This window comes from Ceratotherium simum, chromosome 3, assembly GCF_057802395.1.
Source record: "Ceratotherium simum simum isolate JZ-2026a chromosome 3, ASM5780239v1, whole genome shotgun sequence".
In the NCBI taxonomy this organism is placed as follows: Eukaryota; Metazoa; Chordata; class Mammalia; order Perissodactyla; family Rhinocerotidae; genus Ceratotherium; species Ceratotherium simum.
The window spans coordinates 66562440-66588541 of NC_141902.1; the positions used below are offsets into that span (position 1 = coordinate 66562440).

Below are 26102 nucleotides of genomic sequence, written 5' to 3' on the forward strand. Positions count from 1 at the left end.
CTGGATCAGACAGGGGAAGGGACTTGCCCAAGATCACCCAGCAACTTAATCACAGCAACAGGACTAGGCCCAGTTCTCTCGAATCCCCCTTTCCGCTGTTCTATGCTTACAGCACCCAATGCCTCACAACAACCCCCTTTCCCATATCAAAGACAGCCCCTGGGTTTCATTTGATCTATGTGCACACTTGGGTTATTTCCAGGCTATGTTGACTCAAGAGATGCAGGACAGAAACCACACATGCTGTGAGAGAAGTTGCTCTCTCCCATGATTTCACAAGTTCTATTCAGCACAGGGGCATACCCCGTCCTACAGACCGGGAGAGTGAGGCTGAGATGTGTGCCAAGAGGGAAAAAGCTTATGCTCCAGCCCCTTTGTACTCCGGCCCGAGAAAGTGAGGGTCCAGAATTAGAGGGTGGTTCAGCTGGGGTTCAGCATCTCCCCAAGGAGGCCCACCAACAAGAAGGGTGTCTCTTAGCACTGCCTTTGGGGAATGAGAGCCCAGGGGTCCTGGGGAGAGACTGGAGTGGACAGGTGTCAGGGGCTCATTCAAGCCCAAACAAGAAGCCAATAAGTAAGGTGAGACCAGTGATGCTGAGTCCAAAGCAGAGAAAATTGGCCAGAGTAGTGCTGACACCCCAGCCCTGTTCTCCCTGCCAGGGCCCCACTTACCAGGCCTGAGTCCCCAGAGGCCTCCTCCTACTCCCTGCCTCATTCTCTTTCTGAGAGGCAGGTCTTTGGCTTGGCTGGGAGCTCCAGGGACTGAGGGAGCATAGCGGCTGTGGGACAGGCCACATAGCTAAAACCCGGCGGGCCGTAGGGCCCCGCGGAGGAGGCCCCAGCAGGCAGACCAGGCTGCCCGAAACCTCCCAACACTCCAAGCCTGTTGCTTATTCATTCAGAGTGGGAAAGCGCCAGCCCAGCGGCCAGCCAGTGCCGGGCTGGCCATGTAAGGCCCCCAGGCAGTCCTGCCTGCCCGGTGCCCTGCAGAGAGCCTCGTGCAGCCCTGGGCACCGCCCCTGCCCTGTCCTGACCCCTTGGCCTCGAAATGCTGTCATCGGAGGAGCCGTCCCGCTCGGGACAAGGCCAGGATGGACAAAGCTAGAGCTGGGGCAGGCAAGGAGCCGTCCTGTCCTCGAGGCCGTGGAAAGAGAAGCACGCACAGGAGTCCACTCCTGAGAGCCTCTCGGTCCACCGGGCCTCTGCAGAGGGGCCACCATGGCTCTGGCCCGAGCCGGCGGGCGGCTGGGGGCCCTGGTGTGGGGCGCCTGCCTCTGCGTCCTGGTGCACGGGCAGCAGGCGCAACCGGGGCAGGGCTCAGACCCGGGGCGCTGGCGGCAGCTGATCCAGTGGGAGAACAACGGGCAGGTGTACAGCCTGCTCAACTCAGGCTCAGAGTACGTGCCGGCCCGGCCTCAGCACGCCGAGAGTAGCTCCCGGGTACTGCTGGCGGGCGCCCCCCAGACCTCGCAGCGGCGCAGCCAAGGAGGCCCTCGGCGTCGGCAGGCCCCGTCCCTGCCCCTGCCCGGGCGCGTGGCGTCGGACACCGTGCGCGGCCAAGCGCGGCACCCCTTCGGCTTCGGCCAGGTCCCCGACAACTGGCGCGAGGTGGCCGTCGGGGACAGCACGGGCATGGCCCGGGCCCGCACCTCGGTCTCCCAGCAACGGCACGGGGGCTCCGCCTCCTCGGTCTCGGCCTCGGCCTTCGCCACCACCTACCGCCAGCCGCCCTCCTTCCCGCAGCAGTTCCCCTACCCGCAGGCGCCCTACGTCAGCCAGTACGAGACCTACGACCCCGCATCGCGGACCTACGACCAGGGCTACGTGTACTACCGCAGCGCGGGCGCCGGCATGGGCGCGGGGGCGGCGGCCGTGGCCTCGGCGGGGGTCGTCTACCCCTTCCAGCCCCGGGCGCGCTACGAGGAGTACGGCGGCGGCGAGGAGCAGCCCGAGTACCCCCCGCAGACCTTCTACCCGGCCCCGGAGAGGCCCTACGCGCCGCAGCCCCCGCCGCCGCCGCAGCCCGCCGACGGCCTGGACCGCCGCTACTCGCACAGCCTGTACAACGAGGGCACGGCGGGCTTCGAGCAGGCCTACCCCGAACCGGGCCCCGACGCCGCGCAGGCCCCCGGCGGCGCCTACGCAGGCGACCCCCGCCTCGGCTGGTACCCGCCCTACGCCAACGTGCCGCCCGAGGCCTACGCCCCGCCGCGCGTGGAGCCGCAGCCCCCCTTCCGCGTGCTGGAGCCGCCCTACCTGCCCGTGCGCAGCTCGGACGCGCCCCCGCCGGGTGGGGAGCGCAACGGGGCGCAGCAGGGCCGCGTCAGTGTGGGCAGCGTGTACCGGCCCAACCAGAACGGTCGCGGTGAGTACCGTCCTGGCGCCCGCTGTCCGGCCTCCTGGTCACTAGCGAACCGCACCTGGCACCCAGACCCCTCCTCCCTTACCAGAGGCCTCCCCTGAACTGCTAAGTCAGGACTCCCATCAACAGCCCCAATGCGTCCCTCCTCCCAGCCTTCCCCACGTCCACGCATCATCAGTGCCAGGATCTGGCCAGGCACTCCTGGACTGGGACCCTGGCTTGGGGGCCAGGGGGTGGAGGGACTGGCCGGGCCTTAGGAGGAGGCACCTTGTAGACATGGCTTGGGTCATCTGGGGACAAAAGGAAGGAGCCCTTCTCCCTGCCTCTCCCTCATTCCACTCAGGGCATGTCCTCCACCCTTGGAGATGCCTCTGTGCCAGCCTCACAGGGTGAAGCAGGAAGCAGCAGGCTCCGAAAGGCCTTAGGGGCTGCCTCTGGAGGTGTGGCAAGTCTCAGTCACTGGGTATGTGTGAGCTTGGCCGGAATGGGCAAAAGGTTAGAGGGGAGGCTCTTGCCGCAGGCAGGAGTCCAGACTAGATGATCAGGAGTTCGCTCAGACGGACACTGCAAGGCCTGGACTAGAGAGGTGAGTGAGGCACTGGCCCCGGCACAAAATTTAATGGGGCGCCAAAAACCTCAGTAATCAAAATAAGTAATATTTTAATATATTTTTTAGATCAAAAATAATGCAAAAACATGATGAACAAAATATCCAAATTTTAAATAGACTCAGTAATGGTGCCATGCCAAGCCATATTCGAGTCTGAGGCAAACTGAAAAATCAGCAATACTGATCCTGTCTTTATTTGAAATTTTGTTCATCACAGATTTTTTGCATTAATTTTGATTTTTACAAATCTTGCCTCAAATATTACTTATCTTGGTTGTTGAGTTTTTTGGCGCCCTCTTAAATTTTGCACACCTGGCCAGTGCCTCACTCTCTTCACTCAGTTCACCCTGGTCCTGGCCCTGGAGGAGAGTTCCAGGAGGCAGCTGGGGACAGGCCTCCCTCTGGCTTTTTGGGGGGCGGGGGAGGGGCTGGGGCATGTGTACCCGAGGGCACAGTGAGGGGGGCAGCCTTTCTTCTTCACATGGACAACTCTCCAGGTGCTGTTAGCAGGTGGGCTACTGTGGCAAGGGCCCACCAGAGGTCTGGCCAGGGCTAGACGGCTGTTGGCCCATCCTCTGCTGTCCTAGAATTTCCTGCTTCTGTCTCTGCAAGTCCAAAGTCAGCTTCCGTCACGGTTTTCCATTCGGTCCCCAGTGCAGATGGATTCCACCCCTGCCTTGCCTCTCTCAGGCTGCAGTCAGTGCTGATTCTCTGCTCCACGCCCAGGGTGTGCCAGGCCCACCAGGTGAGGGCTGAGCCCTTCACCGCCCAGGGGCTCAGGTACTGCACCCTCAGCCTTTGCTCCTCTGCCTCTGTCAGCACGGGGCCTGCTGCCTTGTCTGAAGCCATACTGACCTTGGGTGAGAGGCTGCTGCTAGGGGGAGGGAGGGGTACTCCCCTTTCCCTAGGGACTGCTGGAGCCCAAGGCTAGGGGAGAGGAGTGTCCCCACTTGTAGTACCCACTCCCTCACCCAAGTAGTAGGAGTAACATTAAAGAGGGGTGCTGAATCCCACTTTGAGAACCTACAGGAGCTAGATGGAGGGCCCTTCTGTGATGTGACGAAGGGGGCATCCTCCTGCCCACGGTGGCCTTGCCCACATCTGGTCCTCACTGGGCCTTGCAGCATCCCTGCAACAGGGCGGATTACAGTGTGCATCAGCTACTCCTAGAGCCGCTTGGAGGAGAGGACATTTTACCTACAGAGTGCTAAGCTTTAGTGGTGGCTTTTCTTAGAATGCAAGACCGCAGAGTGGGGCTCGGCCAGAAGCGCCCCGCCTCTGGGCAGAGGAGAAAACTGAAGCCTCAAATGCCACAGCACTGCTGGCAGAGCCAGGCCTGGCACTCAGCGTCTGTGCTCCAAGCCAGTGGGTTTTCTAGGGCCCCACTTTGGCCTGTCATTTCTTAAGGTTCAGAGGGGGACTGGCCAGGGCAAGGCCATGTCTGGAGTGGGGGTGCTTGGTGCTTAGCAGAGCCTCTGGCCTTGCCCCTGAGCCCCACATTCGTTTGGGTTAAAGACATTTCTCCCCTGAAGGGAGTATGCGAGGTGCCAAGCGGAGTGTGCTGGTGTGCTCAAATCCAGGCCCTGCCCTGGAGGGGCACAGCAGAAGGGGCACCGCAGTACTGTGATTGGGCAGGCACTGTTAGGGAAGCGCAGAGGAGGGGCTGCCCCAGTCAGGGACTAGGGGCTCAGGGAGGACTTCCCAGAGGAGGAGGTGCCCAAGCATTGCTTCAAGGGGTGGCCGTCAGCCCCTCCAGGTGCCTCTTCCCCCAGGCATGGAGGGGATGGTGTGTGGGGTGGGAGTGGGGACCCCGTGTAGGCTAGTTTGGGGCTCACAAGCCAGAGAGGGAGCGGTCCCTTTCCCGGCCACTGGTTCCCCCTCCCCACTCTGCTAGGCCAGGACCACGGAAAATCCCAGTTCAGGAAGGGCCAGGCCTTGTGCTTGAGATCAGACCCCCAGGCCTGGTGTGGGAGTCCAGGGCGGATTCTCTGAGACTGACCTCATTCCTCCTGGCCACACACCCAGGGGTCTGAGGCCGGCCGCTGGCAGCCTGCGTGTGTGTGGGCGTGGATGTGTTCTAACAACACCAAACACATGTGTGCACCACCCACATCCCTCCGTGTTTGGGCCGTTTCCAAACGCCTGTCCAGAGCCTGGTTTCTTCCTTGGGTGCCTGCACCCTCTTCCATCCCACCCTGGGTGGGGGCTGCCCAGGGCCTCCTGCAATACCATTGTCTCCAGCTCTGAACCGTGTAACCGGAGAGACGACGAGGAAACAGAGGCCCAGAGAGGGTCACATACTTTGCCTGGCTCTCAGGAAATCCTGCTTCCCAGGCCCCGTGTCCCCTGCTCTGTGCCTTTCCCTCCACCACAGCCAGGCCCTCCTCTCCCACGCTCCCCACCCCTGCTCCTGCCTCCCCGTAGCCTTAGCTTCTCTGAGCTTGTGGATTTAGTGCGGACTCCCATCCCCAGAAGACCACACCTCTCCTCCCAGGGCCTCCCCCTAACACCCCTGGCCTGATTGGCCAGCTCTGGCGACCCTGTGAAAGTAACATGGAGCAGGCTGCCCTTGCCTCCTCCTAGGGCATCTCTGATGGCTGCGCTAGCCTTGCCTGGCGTGGGTCCTGCATCCCTGACCTCACACGGCCAATCAGAGGCCAGGAGGGAGCTGTGGCTGCCTCCTCTCTGGTCCCCTGCCCTCAGCCTCTCCTTTGCCAGTCCATCCTACACATGGGGCAGATAAACCCATGCAGGGCCAACCATGTTACTTTCCTGCTCAAGAAGGTTCTGTGGCCCTCAAGGCCTTCAGGACAAAATCTAAATGCCTTAGTCTACAGCTCCAGAACCTGAGGCCCCTCCTTCCTTCCCTCTCCTCCTCCTCCCTCTCTCAGGCCTCCACAGCCCCCGTGGGGACTGTGCTCCTCCTGGGCCTAGATGTTTCATCTCCTACACACCTGGGGTGTTTCTAGGGTACTCCCCTATCCATCCAGCCTCCTGCACCCAAGAGGCCAGACAGGGCCCCTTAGCCCTTGAGAGCAGCCCTGGCTCCCTGCCCCCACCCCAGGTCGCCTGCCTACCTCCACAGGGCTTGGAGTAGATGCTGGGAAGGACAGAGGCAGGCCTCCACCCAGCAGGTGTCCAGAGTTAGAGCCCCAAGGCGGGGATGATACTGACAACTCGGCCATTTGCCAAAGAGCCCCTGCTGAGCTTAGTGGCTTAAATGTGCCATTTCATTCACCTTCACAGCCCCGGGAGAGGTGGAGATTACAGTCCTCTGGTTCAGAGGAGAAAACTGAGACCAGGGAGGTCTCACAGCTGGATGCGGCTGATCGATCCAGAATTCAAACCGAGCCTGTCACCTCTGTATTGCACTGAGTTGACCCAGGAGGACCCTTGCTCCACCTGTGAGCCAGGTGGGGCAGGATGAGAGCCTGGGCCTCCTCCACCAGCTCCCCCTCTCTGGGCCTCAGTTCCTGCCGCTGCACCCACAGGGGATGATTATGCTAGCATATATTGGGCACTTTACACATCATCTCCCTTAATTCCCTCATCAACCCCAGGAGACCATTTCATCGACAAAGTGACAAGTTCCTTGCTGATTGTCACACAGCCTCTTAGTAGTGAAACCGGGATTTGAGTCTGCATGACTCCCTGTCCTGAGTTCTTAACCACTATATATTATTTTTTTTCTGATTTTTTTCTAATTATTGCTTCCTCTGCACATCTCATTTATTTGCTCATTCCTTTGGTCATTCCATAGATACTTGACTGCCTGGTATGTTCCAGGCACTGGTTGTGACAGGGTGCAAGGGGACAGTGAGTGTGCAAGGCTTTGGAAGCGAAGAGTATCTCCCCAGGGTGGTGTTAGCGTGAGGCCTTGTCATTCTCACTCCAGACTCCAGAATATTTATTTAACCAACACTTATATAGTGCTTACAACATGCCTGACACTCTTCTTGGAGCTTTGCAATTAGTCACTTAATCCTCATAACAACCCTAAGTATTATTATCCCCATTTCACAGATGAGGAAACGGAGGCCCTCAGAGGTTAAATGACTAACCCAAGGTCACATAACTGGTGACTGGTGGAGGCAGAATCACAGCTCAGCATCCCTCCTTCCTTCCCTGAAGGAGTTGTTCCTTGGGAGAGAAATGGAGTCTTCAGGCCGAGGAAGTTGTGGTAAGGGTCAGACAGCTGTGGAGACAGAGGGAACTGGGTCCTCTTCCTACTTCCCCATTTGGCAGTCGAAGGTCACTAGTGTCAGAACAAACAAGTAGTGTCCTGGGCAGCCTCATCACAGGCAGACTTCCTGTCTCCTCTCTGATCATCCAGTTTGTAAAGTCACATCCTCTCTCCCCTGGTCTCAACTGGACCATCCCTGCAAGAAGAGGCAGCTCCTATTGTAAATAATAATAGCAACTGATATTTACTGAACCCTTAACACGCACCCGACACCGTGCCAAGCATTGTATCTTCCTTTTCTCATTTAGGCCCCCCAGAAACCTTGTGAGATAGATAGTAGTGTCACCCCCATTTCACAGACAAGGAAACTGAGGCTAGGGAAGTTCAGTAACTCATCCAAGGTCTCTGAGTTCATCAGTGGCCAGGCCTGGACCCTGCTGGACTGCCCCTCAGGGAAGGGTATGAGTCTGGGTTCATTGTTCCTCTCAGGTCTAAACCCCCTGGAAATCCAAAATTTGGATTTTTTCCTTGAGTTCGCAGGCCACACAGAGCCATTTGGGGTGGTGGCAGAGCAGGGGGGGAGTCGTTAGGGGCTTCCGGGCACCAGGCTACTGCCACACTTGGTGTGCAAGTTCTGGCTTTTCGTCGTCCTCCTCCCTTTCTCCTAACCCCAGGGGCCCCATCTCCATGTCTTCTCATCTCCCGCGGGCACCCCTCCCCAGTAGTCCCAGCCCGAGTCCCCCCCACTCCTGTCCAAGCCAAGAACACATGGAAAACTCCCCAGGGCAGTGGCTGGAATGGCAGGAGAGGAAGGGCGGGGGTAGGAGGCAGGTGGTCGACCCAGGCAGCCCACACCTGCTTCCAATTCTGTGCCCGGCATTCCTGCGGAGCAGCAGTTGGCTAGGAGGCCGGAAGGAGAGGCTGGGTCTTGTCCCCTCCCCTGCCCTGACCCAACGGCCTTCTCACCACAGGCAGCTGGACCCAGAGGGCCTTTTTGTCTGCATTCAGGATTACAGGGCCAGGGCTGCACCTGAGTCCCTCTCCCCCTTGCTGATGGGCACCCAGAAACCGGGCATTTCAGTATCACCTGGAAATGGGGTGACACTGGTGCCAGAATGCCAGATTTGCCATCAGAGCCTCCGGAGACAGCCCACCCCTCCTCCTGCTTGTGGGCCAACTGGAACCACAGGCTTTCTAACCCCAAAGCGAATCCTTTTTCAAAAGAAAGGACTTTTGGAATCAGGCCCAGCCTCTACTTAATAATGAGGTCTGTGCTCATGCAGGCAGATGCCCTCAGACCCTTTGTGGGGTGTGAGTATTTGTGCACGTGCTCACTGAGGGCACGCAGGTGCCAGGCCCTGAGCTGGTGCAGGGAGTTCAGAGGTGCCCCGGAGCCATCCCTGTCTTCACCGAGGTCTCAGCCTCGCAGCAGGAGGCAGTGGCCCAGGCCCACTTCCATATTGCCCGTCCCTCCAGCTCCCATAACCTGCTGTGCACCAAGACCTAGGCCAGCAGCTGGGCGGCAGGCAGAGGACAGTCCCACTCACCCCTTCCCCCTGGGGGTCTCGTCTGGCTGAGGAGAGCAGATATCATCTCCTGAGGAAATTCAGCCACTCAGCAAATACTCACTGAGTGCCTTCCTTGGTGCTGGGCGCTGGATTACAGCTGGGTATTCATTAGTGAAAAGAAAGACACAAAATCCTCACCCTCGTGAATCTTGTATTTTCATGGATAAACATAGTAAATAAGTAATAGAAGGTGGTAAGTGCTGGGGAAAAAATAGAGATAAGTAAGGGAGATCTGGAGTGTTGGGGGAGGTTGCAAAGGTGGTCAGGGTGGGCCTCATGAAGGTGACATTTGAGCAGAGACTTGAAGGAAGCAAATGAGTGAGCCATGCAGCTGTCTGCAGGAAGAGCGTTCCAGACAGAGGAAACAGCCAGTGCAAAGGCCCTGAGGCAGGAATTCCCCAGGGCTTTCAAGTGTGTTACAGTGTGGCTAGAGCAGAATGGCTTTGGAGTGGGGCATGACAGGAGACAGGTCAGAGAAGTAACAGGGCCCAGACCATGGAGGGCCTTGTAGGCCACTGTGAGGACTTTGGCTTTTATTCTCCATGCATTGGGGAGCTACTGCAGGGTTTGAGCTGAACAGTGACATTTAAACAGGGTCCCTGACTGCTATCCTGGGAATGGATAGTGGGAAGGCAGGCAGGAGACCAAGAGGAGGCTAGTACAGAGATCCAGGCCGAGATGATGGTGGCCGGGCAGGGTGGTAACAGCAGAGGTGGTGGGAAGTCAGAATCAGGGTATATTTTGGAGATAGAGCCGATGGGCTTTCCGATGGATTGGATGTGGGATGTAAGACAAAGAGGGGTCAGGCATAACACAGTTATGGCGTGTGCAGCTTAAAGGATGGACTTACTGTTAGCTGAGGTGGAAGGCTGTGGGCCGAGTGGGTTTTGTAAGAAAAATTAAAACTTCGGGTCACTGAAGGGTCTGAGGGCCAGGGAGGGAACCCAGGAGATGGCAGCATCCAGGAAGTCTTCTGGAGATGGAGGCGGGGGGCACTGGGCCTACGGGGTGGGAGGGCAGGAGGGTAGGGGCTGTGTTCACGCTGGGAAGGGTGTGAGTGAGTGAGGTGTGCAAGGAGATGGCAGAAGCCTTGGCCAGATGGGAGGGTAGCTAACCTCCCCAAAGGTGAGTGTCCCAGCGCAGCCTCGGCCTGCTTCCCGGGCACTTTGCCCAGTTGAACAAACACACACGGATCCCCTTCTCTGAGTCGGGTCATGCCACACAGATGAGTGAGGCCATTGCTGCCACCCAACTGGCTCTCCCAGTCAGGTGGGGGCAGCAGATGTGTGCTGGAAGAGGGAGAGGGGCACAGAGTGGTGGCAGGGGGTGGTCAGGACAAACAAGGTAGGCTTTGGGGTCTAAAGACTGTGTACTCCAGTGAGGGAAACGCTGGGCTGTGTGTGGCGGGGGGGGGCAGGGAATTGCAGGACAGGGGCATCATGGGGTTAGAGGTTAGGGGCAGAAAAGGTCAGGTGTGCTAGAGAGCGGCCCATGGATCCTTAGGGTTAAGAGATGTGGAAGGGCGGGTTAAGGCCAGATCACAGAAGGCCGTAGCTGCCACCCTGAGAAGTCTAGGCTTGATTCTGTAGGCAAGGGGAGCCATTGAAGGTTCTGGGCCTGGCTCTATGGCCACCATAGCTCCTTTGCCTGGGCTGGGATTGGCCCTTCATGGTGGGGCACAGTGGATCCTACAGCCCCTTAACTGTCGCCTCATCACACAGGTGTGGCACCGCCAGGCTGGTGCTGACAATTTAATCTCCTGATTATTAGATGATACTTTCGTAGGCTCCAGAGCTGCCAGCTCCTGCCCTGGAGGCCCTCCTGGCTCCTCCTTATTCTGTGAGCTTTCTGCTTTCCCCACCTAGGGGCTCCTCTGGAGTCTGGCTGCATGAGCCAAGACATCCCGCTCTGCACATATTTCACAACCGGCTGACCGGTTCCTGCTGGACGTTGTTTATCCTCCAGCCCTTTGCATTCCACTTTCCTTCGTCTGCTTCTTGTGAGCAGGAGGCCTGGGGAGGAAAGATTTTGAAGGAGACGAGGTTTATGGAAACCACAGAAAAGGGGAAGCCAGGAGGAAAACAGGTGAGATGTGGGCTAGCAACAGGCATGTGACCGGAGGCCCTGTGCACTGGGCAGCCTCCAGGAACCGCTGAGCACGAGGGAACAGATTTCTCCTAAAGCAGGAAGGATTTAGGTCAGACGGTGGGAGAATTTCCTGGCTGCTAAAGTCCTCTCTGTAGAGGTTGTGAGAGGTCTTGGGCTCTTGCCCGAGGCTGGGGAATGGACTGCATAGCTCCTGAAAATATTTTAGTCTCCAAGTGTTTATGGAGCCATCCAACCTGTGCTCAAGGGCCGGTTAGTCCAGTCTCCCCGTCACCCAGCTGGGGAAACTGAGCCTAAGCAGGTAGAAGAGACCTGGATAGTGGGAGTTGAGACTAGATGGTAAACTCTCCTGCTAGAGTCTTTGCCACAAGAAGGCCCTAGCTGGGTCCTGCCGGGGAAGGGGAAGACAGTGGTCAGCTTCCTGTGGGCTGGCATGTGGGCCAGCCAGCAGCTCCAGGCCCAGCCTGGGTTGGAGGAGGGAGGGCAGTGTGGGCTGGTCCTGAGCACATCGGCCCCCCAAGAAGGGGCCCTGGATCCCCCACAGAGGCAGCTCTAGGGGCAGAGTGGGGATGCAGATCACTGGCCCTTGTCCCTTGACTCTGTCTTCACTGCCCTGGAAGCTCCAAGAGGGGCTTCTTCCTGACCAGAAGGTGCCTACAGAATGGCCTTGGGACCCGATTCACTCACACCCAGCCCCTCCCCTGCTGAGCAGCCTGGCTTCAGCCATCCCAGGGGCCTTTGCTGCCCTGTGACTCAGTGTCCCCCCAAACCTGGCCAGGGCTCTGTGCAGCCTGAATCCGTATCTGCGCAACCACCATGGTCAGCTCATTCCTTCTGGGGAAGAGCACCCACAGGGGGCTGGCCCAGGGCTCCGGGCCCTCAGTGGGGCAGAGGACAATCAGATCTGGATCAGTGGAGGCAGTGAGGCCTGGAGAGGGGCCAGACCTGCCCAAGGTCACACAGAAGATCTGTGACAGAGTGGGGTAAGAAGTCAGGCTCCTGTCTGCCTTTGGTGCGGAAGGCAGGACACTGATGGTGACCAGGACCTCCCTGGGTAGCCTGAGCAAGAGCATCTGCCCAGTCTTTGAGTGGTCGGCCCCGTCCCCAAGGGTCCATCCCCAGGAGACTGGCTAGATCAGCCATGGAGGGTACAGACTGTGGAATTGTATTTAGCAATGACAAACAATGAACTAGATAGATTTTAGAAGTTTACATTGACTAGAAAATCAAGAAACAGAATGAGACCTCTAAGACAATATAATTTATGTAGTTTAAGAATATATACCCCATCTCCAACACACTGCAGATTTTTCACAGAGACACAGATGTTCAAGGATATGTCTGAGGGTCAAGGATGAGGATGAAGGTTAAAAATGTTTATTACAATATAGGGGCCTTGCATAGACCAGTGATAATGGTTAGTTTGCTCTAAAATGAGAATTATGATCAATTCACTTCTCTGCATTTATAAAAACGGGAGTCTCCAGGAAAGTTCTCATTGAAGTCCACTTTATAAAGACCCCAAGTGCCAGGTCCAAGGGCTGGATGACTCCATATATTCTGGTAAGAGATCCCAGCCCCTCCTCAAAATTACTGATAGTTCTCACTGTCTTCTGAGTAAGCCTTACCCTCTCTCCAGGATCTTCCTTTAAGATGCACACTTCTTGGGATGGGGGGTGAGCACATGGTCTGGTTGTAACTAGACTTCACCCAACATTGGCCACCCTGCCTGGAGGGCCTGGTTGTGCCCCACCCTTACATCCACAAGCCCCCACTCAAGCCTTCCCCCAGCCCTCTTCCAGTACCACACAACCCACCCCCACGCCCGAGCCCCTGTGGAGGGGCTAAGAGCCAAGCCTGCAGGCCTGGCTGCTGATGGAATGCCTCCTGGGAGAGCAGGCCGGAGAAGGAGGCATTGTTCCTTCCTAGAAAAACATACCAGCTGAGGGAGGGGGCCTGCCATGCCCAGGGACCTGGGCAAGGGATCTGAAGTGGGTAGGGGCACCCGGCCTGAACTCCCAAGGCTGCTCTCTTTTCCGGCAGCTTCCCCCAGGGCAATGAGGATGCAACGGAGGTGGAGCACAGCCAGAGGGAGCCCATTGGGGGAGTCACAGGACGCCTGGGATGGTCAGAGATGTAGAACAAAGATGATAAAATAATAGTTGTAGTGATTCCATTTTACTTCTAGAAAAGGCACAACTAATCTAAAGTCATTAGACAACAGATTAGTGGTTACCAGAGGTGGTGGCGGGGGGAAGGGGGATTTACTGGGAAGGGGCAGGAGGGAACTTTCAAGGATGGTGGGAACAATCCATGGCTTGATTGTGGTAGTAGTTACACCGCGTATACATTTGTCAAAACTTAAACTGTACACCTAAAATCTGTGCATTTGACTGTAGATTATACTTCAAAAAAGTTCATTTTTATAAAGAGAAGAATGACAAGTAGAGTCCTGGAAGGGGGTTGGGACCTGGGAGCTCCTCCTGGGGCTGCCGCAACTTGCTGTGTGACTGTGGTCAAATTCATTGCCTTCTCTGAGCCTCCGTTCCCTCCAGCATGTATGTGTGTCCTGATGTCTTACAGGGTACAAGGTGTAGAGCATGCTCATGGATGATTGGAAAGTAAAGTATTAAGCCACTAATCATTCAAGAAGGTTGCCTGAGAAAGGCTGACGGAATGGGGCAGTCAGTCAGCCTAAAGCATGGGGCTTTGCCCTGCTGAGGGGGTAAGTGGGACCCAGGCCCTGCCCTCAGGGAGCGCATAGTCTGGAGGGGAGTAGACATAGGTGACTATGATGAAATCTAATTATAGCTCAACCCAGATCTAGTAGTGAGACAGGAGAAGTGTGTGCAGTCTGGAATGTCACTGCCAGTCAGGGAGGACTTCCTGGAGCAGGAGGCACCTTCCTCAACCTGAGATTCCTCAACAGTGCGAGGAAGATGGTCATCTATAGCCAGGGTCAGGGCTCAGAATGTGACCAGCAGCAGCTCTGAGGTGTCTGTCCTTAGGCTTCCTCTGGAATCCCCACAGGTAGACTCTATAGATGCCCCTCCCCCGTGGCTCTGGAGCTTACAAAAAAAAATTCATTCCACTCAGTTATAATCAAAAAGGATTGATGATGTGAAAGCAATTCTTTTTAAGACTCTTTTTTTTAGGTACAGAGCTTTTAGTCCATAATCTGGGGACAAACAACAGTGAGTCTGAGGTTCAGAGTTGTTGATAGGTGTCAAACCTCAGTGTGTGGCCAGGATTAGAGCTCAGTATAGGTCCAGGGTCAGGGCTCAGTGTGTGACCATAGGGCTCAGTCAGAGGCCAGGAGTGGCACCAGCCTTCAATACCCCTGACCTTTTTCTCAACTGGCTCTTCTAACTTCCCTGGACTGCACAGGCAACTCACGGAATGGCCTAGAGAGGAAGGGTCGGGCCAGAAAAGCTTTGTGGAGCCATCTGTGCAGTGTTTATTGAAACTGGGCCAGGGGTGGGGGAGGCGGAATGTCTGGTGCCAAATGCTGGGTCCCGTGAGGCTTCGAGCCCAGCTGACCCACCCCCACATGTTGCTGAGGGAAAGGCACTTTGATGATGGGGAAGGGGAGCATTCGTGTTTTCCTCGCTTCTCCCCCAGAGGTTTCTGAGGACCAGAGGCTGAGAACCAGCTTGGCCCCGAGGTGGCCCCTTGCTTTGAGGGCCTGAGGATCCCTTGGGAAGTGACTGCAGGCATTCCTGGGGGCTTGAGTAATGGGGCTGAGGCTGGCCAAGATGGCCCCCATCAGCCAGGAGCCACCTCATCCTCACCCACCCTTGTGCTCCCAGCTTCCTCTTCATTCTCAGTAGGTGAGATCACACTGGCTGCTCCCGGGTGAGGCCCGGGCCCCAGGGTGAGTCGAGCTACAGTCTGGGAGCCCAAGGGATGTGTGTGTGAGGGGTGGTGTGCAGGCAGACACCTCTGTGAAAAGCTCAGAAGCCAGAGTCCTTCTCTGCCTTATCCTCTGGACCTAAAAGCTGACAGGAGCTTTTGGCAGCAAGAAGAAGGTGCTGGAATCCTGTCTGCATGACTCACGCCCCCTCGCTATGCGTGCCCACAACAGCGGAGGGCTTGAAGGAAGCTAAGGGGAGTTGACAGCCTCATTTTATCGTTTCTCTACCAGAATCCCTGAAGCCTGAGAGGGGAGGGGACATTGAGGCCCCAGGCCCACTGTCCTTTAAGTTGGTAGCAGAGCTGGGATGGAGCCCAGGGCTCTGGCGTTCCCCTGCCCACCACCCACCCCACCTGTGCCCCACCATTCCCACACTCAACATCAAGATCATTTCTTCCTTATTTCATGCGGATAGGGTCTGGACACCTGAATTTGGTTTCTGCTTAGTCCTAATAACTCTCACTGGGCCTAACTTATGCACAGAGAGGGGGCAGGCAGGATGGACAGACCCCTGGCTCTAGCATATCCTGGGGAACACGTGACCACAGGGCTGGAGCAGTCTTCCGTGGGCACTGGACCCTAGGCCCTGCAGGGGAGGGAGCCAGGGCCCCCTCAGGTTGGAGGCCAGAGGCTGCAGACGGGAGGGCGTGGTCAGGTCCGGGGGACCATGGCAGGAAGAAAGGAATCCTGAGAAGGTCGGGCTGGGTGCCCAGGCTGAGAATCCTGCCTGGTCAGCAGGCTGCTGTGGGGATATGTTTTCCTGCTAGCCCATCCCTTCCTACCCACCTCACTTCTGCCAACCACCATTCACCTGGCTCTGCCCATGAGCCTTCTGGGACCCACTCTGGGCCAGAAGCCCAGGGCTTTCTTGGTGGTTCACGAAGAATGCTGGCTGCAGGGGTGAGAGGAGAAGAGGGCGTCTGGGGGCTGGTGCCCAGAGGCCTGGGGAATAAGGACGTGGAGGGGAGCATCTCTGTCAGGGAATTACTTGGTTCACTCAGTCTTGCCTCCAGGCCCTTGTTCATGCTCCTACTCCTGCCAGGGATACCCTTTCCTCTTCTCTGGCTCTCCAAATGCTGCCCTGTCTCCCACATCTTGCTCACGTCCCAGCTCTTCTAGGTCCCAGCGGCTCCCACAGCATGGAGCCCCAGAGGTGAGCCCCTACTGCCTGACCTCCCTGACCCCACACCTGTGCCCAGGGAGAATGGTTCCAATCACACACCTGGCTGGGGGTGGGAGGCTTCCAGGAGGAGGTGACAGCCTGTGTAGAAGAAGAATGGCAAAGGGTGTTTGGGGTTGGGGAGGTCTCTGGGCATTGACGGTGGCCAGCCTGACCCTCCTCAGTGCCATGCTCTTCTCCCTCTCCCCCACTGCCCACTCCAGGTCTCCCTGACTTGGTCCCAGACCCCAACTACGTGCAAGCATCCACTTATGTGCAGAGAGCTCATCTGTACTCCCTGCGCTGTGCTGCGGAGGAGAAGTGTCTGGCCAGGTAAGGAGCTGAGGAGGAAGCATGGAGAATTGAGACGGTCCCTGGGAGTCTTCCGGAACCCATGCTCATGCTAGCCAGCTGCCTGCAAGCTGCATGCCCCTGGCCAAGTGTCTGAGCCTCTCAGGACCCTGACCTTTTCATCTGTGAGCCTTGCCTGCACCACGGGAGTCAGGAGGGGAAGGGAACAAGCGACTATCTGACATGTCTGTATGCATCACTGTACGAGGAACTTGACTTTCACTGTGGCATGTAATCTTCACCCTGGCCCCGAAGGTGTGTGTTGCCCCGTCAGGATACTGAGGAGCAGTAAGGGGAACTAAAACCTTTCTGATCTGAGCTGCCGCGTGAGAAGGTTCCTCGTGGGGAGCCCAGGTTCCCAGGGCTCCCACAAGGGCCCAGGGAAGTCCTCTCAGAGGATTAGCCTTCCAGATAGAGGGCAGGATTGCTGAGCCGTCTTCACAGAGGACAGCTGTCGCTTTGGCTGGCCCAGGCTGTCTCTGCCTGGGTCACAGCAGGGGCAGTGGGCATGGGTGACAAAAAGGCCTCAGTTATGGGTTGCACTAGAGAGAGGGGAAGAGGATGCCAGTTTACAGGAACCCAGAAGGTGAGCACAGCCAACTCTCCGTTATTTCTGGGGGATTCTGCTTCTGAATTGAACAGCGAATATTCTATTCAAATACTTATGCTTTGGGGACACCTCCCTTGCTAGAAGAACTTGCTAAAGGTTACGTTGCCCTACTTCTTTTGTTGACATCCCTCTATGTTGAAATCACCTACTTTTTGTAATTATTTGCTTTTTTTTTTTTTTTTAACGTGGGAGCTCTTTGTTTACTTTCACTTTTTAGTATCTGGGAAGCCCTTTGGAATCTCAGCATTTTCTCACTTGTGGAACCTCTAGTCCACTGCCACTGAGAGTAGCTGACCACAGACCGCTCTCTATCTGTAACAAGATAAGGAGCTCGCACTAGAATGTAACTCAACTCACCGCATCCTTCATCGAGAGAGTCTTGCTTCAAAAACCAATAGTGTCAGCTGAACTAAGCAGTGTGATTAGTGATGTAGTTGATTTACATGCTGGAGCAAGTTCCTTATCTCTTTACAAACTGGCAACAAACAGTGTGCGAACTGGCCCGGGTCCAGGGACCACACGTTGAGTACCACTCCGTCGCCTGCCCACTCAGGTCTCGTCTCCGTTGTCCTGGGAAGAGAGCATAAGATAATGCTCCTTCTGTGATTCCTCCGGCGGTGAGGAACTCTCAGCCTCCATGGCAGTCCATTGAGCTGAGTTTTGAGGAGTTTGAGTCAAAGCCAAACTATTAGCCCGTCTTCATGGAGCATGCCGTGTGTCCCAGCTGGGCTGGGGAGGAGGCAGCCAGAGATCCGCCCTGAGGGATCTCCAGGTCTAGCTGGAGAGAGCTGCCCCTCACCCCGTGCCCCAATGACAGAAACAGGCAGCAGGGAGTGGGAGGAGAGCCAGAATGAGCCGTTAGCAGGCTGGAGTTGTGTGAGGTCAGAGGAGGGAGAGGTCTGCAAGGTCTGAGGCATCGGAGGAGGCTGGGCACAGATACAGACCTAGAAAATGCAGCAGAACTGCAGCGGGAGGGCCCTTGGAGATCATCGAAAGTGTGGGCCGCAAACCCGTGCCAGTTCACGGACGGCAGGCAGAATACAGACGAGGGGAGGACTTGCTCCGAGTTTCGCCACGAGTTTGTGGTCATGCTGGGCCTAGAACCTAGACCCTGATGGTTTCCCATGGTGTGCCGAGCCAAACAGAAGGGCAGGATTTAACTGAACAGAGGGAAGGAGGATGTTTTGTTCCAGTCCAGACACAGACGGATTCCAAGCATCCCCTAGACAAGGCCAAGAGACTTACGTCCTGGCAGACAGGAGCCTGTACTGCCTGTTGTCCAGACATCCTCTCAGAAAGAGCTAATCCCCCCAACTGGCCACCGCCTGCCTCTGGCCTTAAGACCCAGACCTTAAAGAGGGCTAGGAAAGTGCCCCTTGGGCCGGCCAGGACAGCTGTCTGCGGTCAGCTGAAGAGGGAAGGAGCCTTCAGCCAGCCCTCGGGTGGTGTGTATGTGTGTGCGTGCGTGTGCCCTCACTGCTGCCCCTCATTCTTCTCTCTTTTTCCTTCTCCTCTCACAAGGCCCGTCACAGTTGGGAGTTGAGGGTCAGTAAGTGAATTGTGAGCAGGCAATCTCTACTAGACCCATGCTCCCTGAACAGAAAGGGGCAGGTCCTGAAGCCACAAAGTCAGGGAGAGGTGGCGGAGTCTCACCGACCGTATCCGGGTGTGCTGCAGGCAGTGCTGTTAGAGCTCTCAGGCAGTCAGGAGTCCTCTAAGTGGTGCAATCAAGGCAGACTTCCTGGAGGAGGGGTCCTGAGTTGGGTCTAGGAGGCTGGGTGAGTTCTGGATCAAGCGAACAGCAGAGGCAAAAGTACAGATTAGTGAAAGAGTTATGTCCGTTTGGGAAACAGTGTTGGAAGCTGGAACCAAGGGTGTGTGGGGGAGCAGAAGGGCAGACAAAACCAGGAAAGTGAAGAGGCTTTGACCATGAAGAGCCCGAGCCTGTTGCTTAGGCCCACACGTGAGAGCAACGTGGCGTACTTTGGTTAACACTTAGGGCTCTGTCCGCAGAAGGGAAAACTTACCAGACTCTCCTGGATAGGGCCGTTTTTAAAAAGCCCTCCAAAGATTTTGATATGCCCCCACCCCCAGGGGCTGCCCCCAGCTGAGAGCCATCAGGGACCCTCAGAGGGTCGTTGTCAGACCAGATGCTCTTTAGAAAGACTCCATTGGCAGCTGCCAGCCACACGGTGGAGGCCAGAAAGGAGGGGACAGCCAGGCCGGCATGGAGGTCAGGAGAGAGGGGGAGAGTCCGGGGGAGAGGCTGGAGCCTCTGCCACAGTGCAGGGGGTCAGACGTGAGGATCTTTAGGGACAAGTCGGCCTTCTGGGTGTCGGTGTCACGGTACCCAGCCCCACTCCAGTCTCCCCACCTGTCCCCACAGCACAGCCTACGCCCCGGAGGCCACCGACTACGACGTGCGGGTCCTGCTGCGCTTCCCCCAGCGTGTGAAGAACCAGGGCACAGCGGACTTCCTCCCCAACCGGCCGCGGCACACCTGGGAGTGGCACAGCTGCCACCAGTGAGTGGACCACCCGGCCTCGCCCGCTTCCTCCTCTGGGCCAGGGGCTTCGGGCCTGAGCTCCCCTCCCGCGTTAGCCTCTGGGAGGGGCAGGGGCCGGCGGGAGGGCCCCGGTGAGGTGTTGCCTGCCAAGGATACGTCTCTGGGCCAAGAGTTTCTCAGAGGAGCCGTAGCAAAAGCTGGACTGGAAGATGGGACGTAGAAGGATCAGTCTTGATAAGGGATGGAAATGTCTAGAATACAGGGCATTGCCCAAGGGAGGCCAGTATAGTTAGAGCCCACGAGGAAATGAGTCGTGAGGAGTTGCTCTCCTAGGATGACCTGGCTAGGTGGGGACAGCAGAGATGCCGCCCTGTGGGACGCAGGACCACGGACCCCCAGAGCCCAGACTGGTCAGGAGGCTGTGTCACAGCAGGGTCATGGGCCTGTCTCAGGAGGGGTGCGGGACGGGAAGCCCAGGGGTGACCAAGCCCTCTTCTGCCGCCTCCTCTCCTCTGCCCCAGACATTACCACAGCATGGACGAGTTCAGCCACTACGACCTGCTGGATGCAGGCACAGGCAAGAAGGTAGCCGAGGGCCACAAGGCCAGCTTCTGCCTGGAGGACAGCACCTGCGACTTTGGCAACCTCAAGCGTTACGCGTGCACCTCTCACACGCAGGTTGGGCCAGAGGGTCGGGGCAGGGCCACTGGGGCGTGGGGGATGGAGCCCCGCCCCGGGGAGAGGCAGGGCGGGCCCACGGGAGTGAGTGCGGGACGGAGCCCCGCCCAGGAGAGAGGGGAGGCTGGGCCAAGCTGAGGACGGGCTAGTGCCAAGAACCCCGGCCACTCAGTCAGAGTGAGGGTATCCTCACCAGTCCTCAGGCCACCACAGGACCCCTCGGAGACTGCCCCCCACCTGTGCCCATTCCTGTGTCGTTCCCAGGGTTGTCTGCTCGTGGAAACAAAGGAACATTCCAGTGACATCTAGATGGCATGATGTTCCGTTTGCCTATTTGTCTATCCAGATCTGTCCTTCTGTCAGTCTGTCCAAACATCCCACAGAATGTCCATCTATCCTGCCTGTCTCTTTATCCATTCCTCCATCCATGTCTCCCAGGCATCCCTCCCTCCTTCATTACATCCTTCCCATATGACTGTTATATCTCTCTCTATTGTCTTTCTGGTCCACCCACCCATTGGACTTAGAAGGGGCAGACCAACTCTGAGCAGCTATCCTAGGCCAGGATCAGGCTGAAGCATGAGGAAGGAGGCCCCAGGCTGCTGAGGTGGGCATGGGGTGGCTCTGAGGAGTGCACAGCACCCCAACCTCTACTCCTGTCCCTCTTCCCAGGGCCTGAGCCCAGGCTGCTATGACACTTACAACGCGGACATCGACTGCCAATGGATTGACATAACCGATGTGCAGCCCGGGAACTACATCCTCAAGGTGGGCTTCCTGTTCTGGGGCACCTCTCCAACCTACAGCTCATGCTCAGTTTCCCCCTCCTCTGAGATATGCTTCAGCCTCTGGGTGTGCTCGCTCCCCAGCTGCTGAGCAGCTGATGATGTTCTGGAGGAAGCTCTTAGCTTCAGGCAGACACAGCCTCTTTCCAATAAAGGCACCAAGGAGCCTTCGGCCCAGGTGTGATGATGCTAGAGGAGGTGATGACTCTGTTTTCTCTCAGTGACGGAGGACTTGGAGAGCCATGTGGTCCATCCTCCTGTCTGCGGGGCAAGGCAGGCTCTGTGCCCTCTGGGAGAGGACACTGCCCTTCTCTGAGAGAGACCCTCAACTCCTCACAGTGACCCCTACAAAGCCGAGGGCTCCCATGCCCAATAGTCCCTTCCGGCCTGAACCCCTGCTCCATGTATGCTCACTCCAGTGCCCCTTCCCTTGGCGTTGACAAGTAGAAAAGCATGGTAAGGACACACTGCCCAACGTGGGACGTCCATGCAGGCTGCGTGGGGGCCCAGTCATCACGACCTCACCTGGGGAAGCCAAATCTCGGCCTCCTCTGCGCAGGTGCAAAGCGAGGGTGGGCTCATTCTGCCAGCTCCCCTGGACCCACTGCTCCAGGCCGAAGTTCAGTAAAGGAAGGGCAGTGAAGACACCTCTAACCTGCATGAAGACGGGCTGCTGGAGAGGCTGCTCCAGAACACAGCAAGCCGGAAGCAGCTGGCTGCAGCCCCATCCTGAGCAACTCTCAGCGGGCTCGGTGGGGCCTCTGTTCGGCCTCACCCAGGGGCTGGGTTGTCAAGGGTATTGTTTTCCTTCCCTCATTCGTCCACCCACCAAACACGTACAAAGGCCCCTCTGAGTTCTAGGCACTGGGGATTTGAGCCGCATAAGTAACGTGCAGTTCCTGCCCCAAAGGACTGTATGAGGATTTAAGAGTGAGATCATTGTATCTGTTTTTAAATGTTCTGGAAATAAGGCTGGGTGTAGCCTACCCCAGTGAAGCTCCCCACACCCCCCAGTTAATGCAACACTTAAGAGGTTTCCTTGTGTCCTGACAGCTCTTCTTCAGACAGGTTACTCTTGGGCCATTGTCTCAATGAGTGTCAGGTGACTTGCGCTCCAGGGCAGGAGATGCCACCTGGCACCGGACAGGCCTTCAACAGGTCACCTAGACAGGCACGTGTAGTGAAAGGGTGCCAGCCTCAGAGTCGGGGACAAGGCATGGGACCCCTGCGTGGTCCCTCACTCACTGCTGTGTTCCCTAGGGCGGTGACTCAACCTCTCTGATCTTGAGTGCCCCATGTGGGGCCCACCTGGCCTGGGCTCTGGCTCTGGGGAAGCTTCCCATCTTCTGAAAAGAGTGATCCAGTGATGTTTTCTTTGACTATGAGCTGTCTCTTCCTTCCTCACTCTGTCTCTCTGCATCTCCCCATGTGTCTCCAGTGTGTCTCCGTCTCTGTGTCTCTTGGTCTGGCATGGTCTTTCTCCATCTCCCTGTCTTGCTCTCTCTGTCTCCTCTGTGTCTGTCTGTCTGCCTGCCTCTCCACTGCCTTCCCTGGTGACCAGGTGAAGCGCAGCCCCCTGACCAGCTCCCTTTCCCTCCGTTCCCCTTCCTCAGGTGCATGTGAACCCAAAGTACATTGTTCTGGAGTCTGACTTCACCAACAACGTGGTGAGATGCAACATCCACTATACAGGTCGCTATGCGTCTGCAACAAACTGCAAAATTGTCCAGTAAGTGCTTGCCCACCACTCTCCCTGCCCCAGCCCCTTTCCTACCTGGGGAGCGGGCAGGGCCACATGAAGTACATAAGCTACCTGCACTTTGGGTCACCTTGATGGCCAGACACAGCTGCCTGTGGGCCCAGCCCACAGGCTCAGCAGGAGGAGCCTTGTCCATGCCAATCCCACGCTGAGTGCCCATGGGGGGCGCACAGGCTGCGGGTGTTGATCTGGGGTGCGGCTCCCGCAGATTTCTCAAGTGGAAACCAGCAGGAGGCAGCATGGGTGGGTGGAAGGGCATGGGCTCTGCAGTCCTCGCTCTGTGACATTGGGCAGTTCACCTCACTTCTCTGAACTGCCTTTCTCAACTATAAAATAGGCACTCCACGTGGGCTTATGAGGAGGATTTAAAGGCCTGTGTTCAAGAACCCGTCACAGTGGTGCTCAATGAATGGCAGCTGTGTGATCATTATTATCCTTATCAAGTGGATTAAACAGTCCCAAATAGAAGTGATTCCAGTTGGAATGAGCTGTCATCGGTCCCTGGGCCCTGTTGTCGAAGGGGTTGATAAACTCTAAGCCCAGGCCTTTGGCACATGGTTCCTGGGCAGGGTCCTCAGCTGTCGCTGCCCCAGGCTGGCTGTCCTCAGCCTCTCTCCTGATTCCCCACGTGAAGTACTTTGCAGAGGGACCCCCAGCTTACAAACTCACTAAGAAACCCCACCCCACTCCATATATTAAAATGCTTGATCAGGTCAAAGCAAGTCTTCTCCATTTAAAAAAAGAGTAGTCCTAGAGCTTTAGTCCTTCAGCTGGGGGACAAATGCCAGAGATTCCAAGGCTCAGAGGGGCATCTTCCCCAAAAGTGTATACTTATTAATGGTTGACAGGTACGAGAGGTTTAGCCTGTGAGCAGGGTCAGAGCTCAGCGTGTGAGCAGGGTCGGGGCTCAGCGTGTGGCAGGGTCGGGGCTCAGCGTGTGGCAGGGTCGGGGCTCAGTGTGTGAGCAGGGTCGGGGCTCAGTGTGTGGCGGGGTCGGGGCTCAGTGTGTGGGCAGGGTCGGGGCTCAGTGGGCAGGGTCGGGGCTCAGTGTGTGGCAGGGTCGGGGCTCAGTGTGTGAGCAGGGTCGGGGCTCAGTGTGTGAGCAGGGTCGGGGCTCAGTGTGTGGCGGGGTCGGGGCTCAGTGTGTGGCGGGGTCTGGGTTCAGTGTGTGATCAGGGTCGGGGCTCAGTGTGTGGCAGGGTCGGGGCTCAGTGTGTGACCGGGGCTGGGGCTCAGTGTGTGGCAGGGCTGGGGCTCAATGTGTGAGCAGGATCAGGGCTCAGTGTGTGACCAGGGTTGAGACTCAGTGTGTGATCAGGATTGGGGCCCAATGTGTGACCAGGGTCCGGGCTCAGTCTGTGACCAGAGTCAGGACCCACTTAGAGACAGCCATTTCACCCTTAGCTGCTACCACTAAGCTGTGAACAGTTGTTCACAGCCCCCACTGCACCATGTGTATTAAAAATGAGAACAGCAGCCTCTAGTTCAATACAGAGATTAGGTTCGTCATAAGCAGAATTAGATCAGAATTGTCCAGGTCACAGAGTATGTTTGAAATGGCTGACTCCTGCCCCATCCCTAGCAACTTATCTCTTTTGCAGGCCTGGGTTTCCAGCACCTTCTCACTCCTCAGGGCCTGTCTCATTCAGGCATTCAAAATTCAAGGGACACCTAAATGATAGAGGTTTTCTGGGATGCAGTTCTGGAGAAGGAGAAGGAGGGAGGGAGGAAGGAAGGGGCATGCAAAAAAAAAGAGGGTGGAGGGGTACGCAGGGAGGCAGGGACCCTGCATCCTCCTCTAGACCCGCCTGCTGCTGGGAAAGGTGGATTGAGACAGCCTCCCGTTTCCCAGGCAGTGAGCTAGGCCCCTCAGCACGGCAGACAGAGAATTAGCCCTGAGCTCCCATCCAGTCCTCTTAGGCCTGCGGGCGCAGGGAAGGCCAAGGTCCTTCTTTCTGAGCCCTTTACATAAGTGCTTGGAGTGGGTCAGGTCTTATTAGAGAGTCTCTGCGACCCTGACCACAGGCGGGCAGCGGGCCGGCACAGGAAGCAGGATGGAGTGTTCCCAGAACAGCCTCGGGACTGACGCCTGTGGGTTTCCATCATGTTTCTGAAGAGGAAAAAGGAGGCTTTTTTCAAAAAGCACTGAGTTAGAAAAAACAAGAAAGTATTTCCAGACAGTAGCAGCTCTGCTAATGGCCTAGAAAACAATCTGGGACTCAGGGCACGGGGAGAGGGGCCGCTGAGACCGTGCCCTGGGTGGGTGGGCGAGTCCATGAAACCCCTCTTCGGGCGCTGGGGCTGAGGGGTCGGCCCCTTTCCCCTGAGCCCAGATCCCTGAGGGAAATGGAGGCTGTGCCTGCCCCCCCGCCCCCTGGGACCTGGGCTGTGGAAGAGAAGCCTGACTGGGGTGGGCAGCAGGGGCCTGGCTGGGGTTGCGTGAGGCCCTGCCCCGCAGCCTGCTGCTGAGCTGCTCTCTTTCTTCCCTTAGGTCCTGATCTCCGAGGGTGGACAGACGGCCAACCTCCCCACTTCCCAAAGCAGGCCCTGCTCCCCAGGTGGCCCCCTGCCAGGACACGCCCGCCCGAGGGGCCCAGCCCCCTCTCACAGGCAGGGACCGCTGGACGCCAGGGGCAGCCCTCCCTGCCGGCCTCAGGGAGCAAACGTGGACCGAAACCACAGGGATTCCGGATGCCAGGCCCAATTTTGTACTTAACTTTTCTCTACTGCGTTATTTTGTCGGTTGTTGGTTTTATTTTTTATATTTTGGCCATGCCACAGAGCAAGATTGCCCAGGCCTGAGCTGAATAAAATAAGGTTTTTCTACTCTGTGGTTCTGCATGTGGCCTGCTGGCTGGGCTGGCCAGAGCCAGGTTGGGCTCAGGGGACGTCCTCGGGCTTCATCCTTCCCAGCAGAATGTGGAGAAGGCAGCTACCACCTTGTCAGGACCACACCTTGACCGAGAGGGCATCAAGCCCCTATGGAAACCTCCCCAGGTTTATCCCGAGGCTGAGCCCCTAAGTGGGAAGAGTTCCACATCCCCTGGGGGAGGGGCTCCATCCCACTCCTCCCTGCTGGTCTCCTGCTCCTCCACCACCCTCCCCTCCTGTGGCCTCCCACTCTCACTCCACCAGCCACTTACTCACATATTGAGCACCTACTGAATGCCAGGCCTATGCTGGAACTGAGCACTCATGGGAGAATCAGTTCCTGCTCTCAGGGAGCTCACAGGGAACGGAGGGCGGTGCACGCCACTCCTAGTGACACAGCCCCAGGGCAATGGTGGAGGCTTCATGTGGGAGGTGGCGTGTCCCCAGGGAGGGAAGGGACAAGAGTATATTTGGCAGAGGCTGATGGCAGTGGGAATGGGAGATGGGGGGAGGCCCGTTGGCTCCATGTCCCTCTCTCTTGCCCTGGCTATGGTGTCCTCAAGGTCCTGGACACTGGGTCCGGGCAGGAAGAAGCAGAAGGAGGGCACTCCCCTCTTCCTTCGCCTCCCTGGAGCCCTCAG

At 57.2% G+C, this 26102-nt stretch overlaps 1 protein-coding gene across 1 annotated transcript; it reads left to right on the forward strand.

Annotated features, from left to right (window-relative positions):
* The first annotated feature begins 894 nt into the window (after positions 1-894).
* LOXL1 (lysyl oxidase like 1) lies at positions 895-25416 on the forward strand. The gene is made up of 7 exons (XM_004421791.3): positions 895-2365; positions 16126-16234; positions 19249-19386; positions 19890-20046; positions 20719-20814; positions 22445-22560; positions 25082-25416. The coding sequence occupies exons 1-7, from the start codon at positions 1219-1221 to the stop codon at positions 25086-25088; spliced, it is 1770 nt and encodes a 589-aa protein (XP_004421848.1). The 5' UTR covers positions 895-1218; the 3' UTR covers positions 25089-25416.
* Positions 25417-26102: the final 686 nt, after the last annotated feature.